We start from the raw sequence: 6,167 nt of genomic DNA, 5'->3' as shown, positions 1-6,167 counted from the left end.
TAAATCTTATTTAAAGGAAAATGCCAACTGAGTACCTTCGCTAACCAAAACTAACAAAATGTCACATGCCCTAAAAAAAATAATAATAATAGAAAAATTAAACCTACAAAAATAAAAAATAAAAAATAAAAAATAAAAATTCATGAGGTGCCCAGCCACCCCTAAGGCCTGTCTGGGGGTGGTTCGGCCACCCCCAATAGCCAAAAAGGTGGTGGTCAAAGCCACCCTCAAAGGCCTTGGCCACCCCCTTTGTGGCCATTGGGGGTGGCTTTTCCAAGGACCTTAGGGGTGGTTTAGCCACACCTAGACCAGCCTTGGGCCACCCTCAATGACCAAAATGGGGGTGGCCGGCCACCCTATGAATTTTTCAAAATTTTTTTTTCAGGTTTAATTTTTTTTTAAAAAAAAAAATTTAAGACACGTAACATTTTTATATAATGACATGTGTGACGAAACCTAATGGAAGTACTAAGTATTTTCCCGTAAGTCAGACATCATATATGACTCTTTTTGAACCTTAGGTTAAAAAAAAAAAAAAAAAAAAAGCAAACTCATGTACAAATAAAGTATTTAACCTTAAAAAAAATTTCAACAATTTTTTCAATCAAAATCTAGAAGTGTCAACTGTTTAAACAAGTAAAAAACACAAATTTTTTTACTAATGTCATTCAAAAATAATATAAGAACCACAAATTATTAAAAAAAAATATAAATTATTTTTATGTGTTAGAGATTAAATTGAAAGAATTTTAAGAGCAGTAAAGCATCCTCTAAAAAGTTTTATCAAAGCATCATTCTTAAAATTTGAAAGTTCAATGCGCTAATACAGGAAACTTCTTTTCTAATCCTGGAAGCTACCGAAATGACATGATGCAATTAGTTGTCTGGACATGAAAATCCAGCACGATTTGATAAGTAGAATCAAAGTCAATCCATCCGTTAAAGAAAATTCCCGCCGTATCGTACGGTTTCCATAACGAAACCCCCCAAGTCCTTTAAATTGACTACCTGCCCAACACCGACCCATCCCAACGAAACGAAAGCTAAACGGACTCGACTCAAAGAGAAACTAAGTGAGAACTGAGAACGAGAGGTTGCGTATTTGAATTTTTGAACAACAAGCTCACGGTGGATATGAAAAGCAAAAGCGCCAAGGGGAATTGGAGCATGACGACGAGGAAGCTACCGTCACCGGCGGTCCTCCTCTTAAGCTTCTTCTTCTTCCTCGTCGTCGCCGGCTTCTTCGCCTCTTCTCGCCTCTCCGATCAGGTCGATTCCTTCGAATTCCAAATTTCACACAGTTTTCCTTTTTCTCTATGTTTTTGGAAAATATTTTAACAGTTTTTTCTTTTAATTTCATCGGCTGGGTATTTCTATTGCTAGGCAGAGACCGAGACGGCTCGAGTCGATCAACGAGGGAAGAGAGTACAGTTTATTGAATCCTGGAGAGACCGGAGATGATTCTGTTACTTCAATTCCCTTTCAGGTACGATCGGTTTAAGCAATTCTTTGAGATTTCTTTTTTTCGTTTTTGTGGCTGTTTAAATATTTCAATTGGATAGGAACTAAGCTCGAAGCCTCGAACCAAAATCTGCCTAATGAGTGTGAATCACATGATTCTGATTGAGAGAATGAGAGTTAATATACTTAATTGTTGAATTAGATTTTTTTTCTTTTCTGAATTGTATATTTCACATGTAGTTTTACTCCCAATAGGTTTTGAGCTGGAGGCCGCGGGCTGTATATTTTCCCAATTTTGCAACACCAGAACAATGCCAAAGCGTAATAGAAATGGCAGAGCCGCGTCTTCGACCATCAACCTTGGCTTTACGACCGGGAGACACAGAAGAGAGCATAAAGGGAATCAGAACAAGGTATGTTACTTCTGTGTGTTTGTGTTTATGTGTGTGTGAGAGGGAGAGAGTATTTTACCGTAAACTATATATATTATAAGGTTGATTGAGTTGTCTTTGATACCATACGGGTTATGCATAGCCTTAGCTGAGACATTCAATTTGCTTCGATTTAACAGAGCCTTAGCTGGATATTGGTTATGCATATAATATTTTAAGCACAATAGGCATGCAGAAATTCGAAGTCTGCCATGTGATATTGGAATTGGCAACGAGTGAAATTGAGTGTGATTCTTTCTTGTGGAACTAGAATTTTAGGTTGGAGGCAAAACTAAAATGAAAACGGTGTATAAGTTGTTTATATTTTCTTGTCATTTAAAAATTTTAAATAATGTAATACCTTATACTGAATGAAAGGTAAACGAAGCAAATTGAACAGAACCAAACAAATCGTTTTGGAAGTAAACAAAGGCTTCGAGGGAGAGAGCAACAGCGCACAACAGAAACCAATGAAACGTGAACTGATCGGTGTGAAATTACCAGATGATGTTTCTCAACTTTATCTCTCTTTTTCCCAATGAATTAATGAATAAAATGGAAGAAGAATGTAAGATAGTCTAAGTAATTAATTAATTTGAAAATTCATAGTCTTGAATATTGAATCATTGCCGATTGCAACTTTTTCATCTTTCTTTCCTTCTCTTTCTCTGTTGTGTGTTTTTTTGTTGTCGTTATTATCTGATGTTTTACTATACACTTAAAGCTATTTCTTGGTGTACGTTTTTTGTGGTATTGAGAGTGTATGTGAGAATTGATGATCATGGTGATGGGCATCTTTATCAAGTTTAAGGACAGACTGATTATGTTGATGAGACATTCTACCATTAGCTTACTCTTCCTATGAAACAGTTCTGGCGTATTTCTTAGTGCCGAGGAAGACAAAACTGGGATTTTGGATGTGATTGAGGGAAAAATTGCAAGGGCGACAATGCTTCCCAGGAACCATGGAGAGGTGCTAGTCATTGTATTTATCATCATCAGTATCTCTTTCTCTCTTTCTCTCTTGGTTAGCAGATAAAGATATAGTGTATAATTATGATTATATGATATGCAAAAGACTATAGCTATTTTCAATTTGATGGATCTGAAATGCCTTTTTTATATAGAAAAGACGTTTATGTTTATCTGTAAATACAAAGTTAAAAGACATAGAAAAGTTGATGCTGGGGGGGGGGGGGTTGGTGGGGTGTTGTTGGTTGATTGACTTTGCTTTCTTTGAGTTGCAGTGGAGAATGGAAACCGGTTGATAATACCTGTATAATTGCCTTCTGCATCTCCTTCCAATCAGCTTGTTTTCTTGGTTGTCCTTTCTTCCTTTTCTCTATTATTTTCTTTGGCATGGGGAAGAAGATTTTTTGATGTTCCCCTGCATTTAGTAGCATGTTCAGTTCAGTGGCAATTTAGTTGTGGATCTCTGCTGCAGTTGCTTTGCTCACACATGGATAGCACATCGTGGCCCTGCTTGTTAAACAATATGGCCTGCTTGTTAAACAATATGGCAACACGGCATTGTTTATGCATTTTAAATAAAATAATAATAATAATGATCGGTATAGAAAAGTTGAAAAGGTAGTATTGAAAAGTGAAAAATTTTTGTTTTGTAGTGATTTTTTTATTTGAATAATAGTAAAAAGTAAATTATGTGATATAAAAATTGAAAATATTTCGATGTTGATTTTTTGAGAAAAATGAGATGAATAGTATTTAGGAGAGTGGTGGTGTTTGGTTTGTACCTTGAAGCTTTTTTTATCTGAACCTTCCAAATAAATTGATCCTCAGCAAAAATGCATATTTACATCTGTTGCCTCAATTATGTGGATATCTTAAGAGTTTTTTTTGTTCTCTTCCCCTTTCTCCCTCTCTCCCTCTCTATTCACCACCCAACATTATAGAACCAGGAAAAAAGTTTCTCATGTTGCCTTCATATTTCCAGATTCTAGTCTGTTAGTGGCAAGAAGAAGACTTTTTTTCTTCTCTTTTTTTTTTTTTTTTTTTTTTGTGGTGTATGAATTTGAGTTTGTCCATGAATAAGAATTGGCACATATCTGAATTCATTGTACAATGAGAATCTTTTGAAAAAATTTCTTGCCCTTTTCATTAGGAGTGTTATGGTCCAACACAACCTATCAACAACTTGTTAGAAATCACCAGTGCTGAATAACGCGATATTACCTTCTATGCTTTTTGGCTGATACCTGCTTTTCTCTTATTCATAATGTAAATAATTCTTATATTCAACTCTGTTTTTTTTTTTTTTTTTTTTTTATCGTTGAAGTAGTTAGCCTTTTTATTTCATGGAAATTTTAGAATTGTCTGAGGATATTACCATGTTTCAGGCGTTCAACATCTTGCGATATGAGGTTGGGCAGTTGTATAAGTCTCATTATGACGCATTCAGTCCTGCCGAATATGGCCCACAGAAGAGCCAAAGGGTACATCTTAAGCAAAAAAGCTGTTTTTTTTTTTTTGTGATCACGGAACTTTTTTTTTCCCAATAATATAGTTTATAGCGTGTTTGCTTTTTTATTTTATTTTATTTATTTTTATAATTGCATTTGGGCTAATAGCTTAAGGTGATAATGCAGCATCTTACGTAATTGTCTTCTCAAAAAGATTGAGAAAATATGTGCAACAATGGGTGTTTTGTTTATCCTTGCACTTCAATTGCTATAAAAATAGGCAGAACAAAATTGAACAAAGTGCTTTGTTAGATTTATTATCACTTGACCAGTTATGTTGACATTAAGAGCTTATTTGAGATTGCGTTAAAAAACTTAAAAAAATATTTTTAATACATAAAAAGTTGTACCAGTGGTCCGTTTGATAAAAAGCTTATAAATCACTTTTCTTTTTTTTTTTTCACTTTTTTTGCTCTAAAAAGCTCAAAACTGCATTTGGGGAAGCTTGAAAATTAGACTTTTTAAAAAAGCTCTTTCAAGCTTTTTTATTTTTTATTTTTTTATATATAAACAAAATATATATTTTTTAACGCAATTCTAAACGGGCTATAAGTTTATGCTTTGGTGATGACAATAGCAACACTCACCTCCAAATGATCTCAATTTGCTATCACATTCAAGATGATTTGTGAGTTTATTTATGATGAGCCTTAATGAAATGTATCTCCTTTTGACTAGTTTGAACCATATAGCATATATACACTAATACGTTTATTTCCATATCTTCGGTGTTTCTTCATTGCTTGACATGCTTAGTTATGGACTTTTAATTATTAATTATTGTGGAGTCAACGGTTATAAAGAATGATGACAAGTCAGTGTTTCTTCATACAGGTTGCTTCTTTCTTGTTGTATTTATCTAATGTTGAAGGAGGAGGGGAAACTATGTTTCCATTTGAGGTAAAATGACCTCTGTTTTCTGTTGCATTTTCTTTTAGGATGGAATTTCTCTCTCTTTCTCTCTTTCTCTCTCCCTCTCTCTCTCTCTCTATATATAATTTTGGTGGGGAACATCTTTTAAGGCAAGGCCACTTCGTGTGCCACTCATGTTGGGCAAACTCTAAACCCATGCAAAGTGTTCCCTCCATGCGGATTGGGTAAGATTCCGACTTTGCCAGTGAGCATGACCCCGAAGAATTGTTTGTAACCAAAAGGATTCAAACCTTAAACTTGATATGGATGTCACTAATACCAAGGCCCATACCACTTTGAGTTAACCTCGTGGGGTTATTTCCATCTCAGTTTTAGTTTGTTAACTTGTTCAAAATGCATCTAGGCAATTATCCTATGCTTGATTTATCTTATTCCGCTCTTTTGGGGGGTTCATAAATCCAATGCTCTGATACGCAGAATGGCTTCAACATGGATGCAAGCTATGATTTCCAAGACTGTATGGGCTTGAAAGTGAAGCCACGCAAAGGGGATGGACTTCTATTTTATTCACTCTTCCCAAATGCTACCATTGATCCGGTTAGTAACATCATTATCATAATTGCGTGGATTGCTGTTTGTTGGCTTCTTCCGATAGTCATTATTAATCGAATTCTTTGGCAGACGTCGCTTCATGGCAGCTGTCCCGTAATTAAAGGTGTAAAATGGGTGGCTACAAAGTGGATTCGGGATCAAGAACAAGATGATTAAATAGTTGTACCTGCAATCAGTTTTGTTTTGATCCGACTGTTTAGCATGAAATATTCTTGGAGTTTTGACAAACTTTCACATTGGCCGGTAATATCTCATGTCATATCATCCTTCTATTTTTTGTGAACACGGTCACGGAGGGAGGGACCCCAAC

At 35.3% G+C, this 6,167-nt stretch overlaps 1 protein-coding gene across 1 annotated transcript; it reads left to right on the top strand.

Moving 5' to 3' along the window:
* Positions 1-941: 941 nt before the first annotated feature.
* On the top strand, positions 942-6,158 carry LOC132187046 (probable prolyl 4-hydroxylase 9). Its single transcript, XM_059601199.1, has 8 exons — positions 942-1,269; positions 1,388-1,486; positions 1,717-1,874; positions 2,763-2,865; positions 4,250-4,345; positions 5,207-5,272; positions 5,723-5,842; positions 5,927-6,158. The coding sequence occupies exons 1-8, from the start codon at positions 1,135-1,137 to the stop codon at positions 6,011-6,013; spliced, it is 864 nt and encodes a 287-aa protein (XP_059457182.1). The 5' UTR covers positions 942-1,134; the 3' UTR covers positions 6,014-6,158.
* Positions 6,159-6,167: the final 9 nt, after the last annotated feature.

This window comes from Corylus avellana, chromosome ca7 (genome assembly GCF_901000735.1).
Source record: "Corylus avellana chromosome ca7, CavTom2PMs-1.0".
Classification (NCBI taxonomy): domain Eukaryota; kingdom Viridiplantae; phylum Streptophyta; class Magnoliopsida; order Fagales; family Betulaceae; genus Corylus; species Corylus avellana.
Note: the sequence above shows the minus strand (reverse complement) of the source record. Positions and strands in the feature narration are given on the sequence as shown.

Excerpts from the sequence above, each read along its gene's own strand:
- LOC132187046 (XM_059601199.1), top strand. The coding sequence starts at position 1,135 with ATGAAAAGCAAAAGCGCCAAGGGGAATTGGAGCATGACGACGAGGAAG. Across the intron at positions 1,487-1,716 it reads TTACTTCAATTCCCTTTCAG|GTTTTGAGCTGGAGGCCGCG; the intron begins GTACGATCGGTT and ends TACTCCCAATAG. Across the intron at positions 2,866-4,249 it reads TTCCCAGGAACCATGGAGAG|GCGTTCAACATCTTGCGATA; the intron begins GTGCTAGTCATT and ends ACCATGTTTCAG.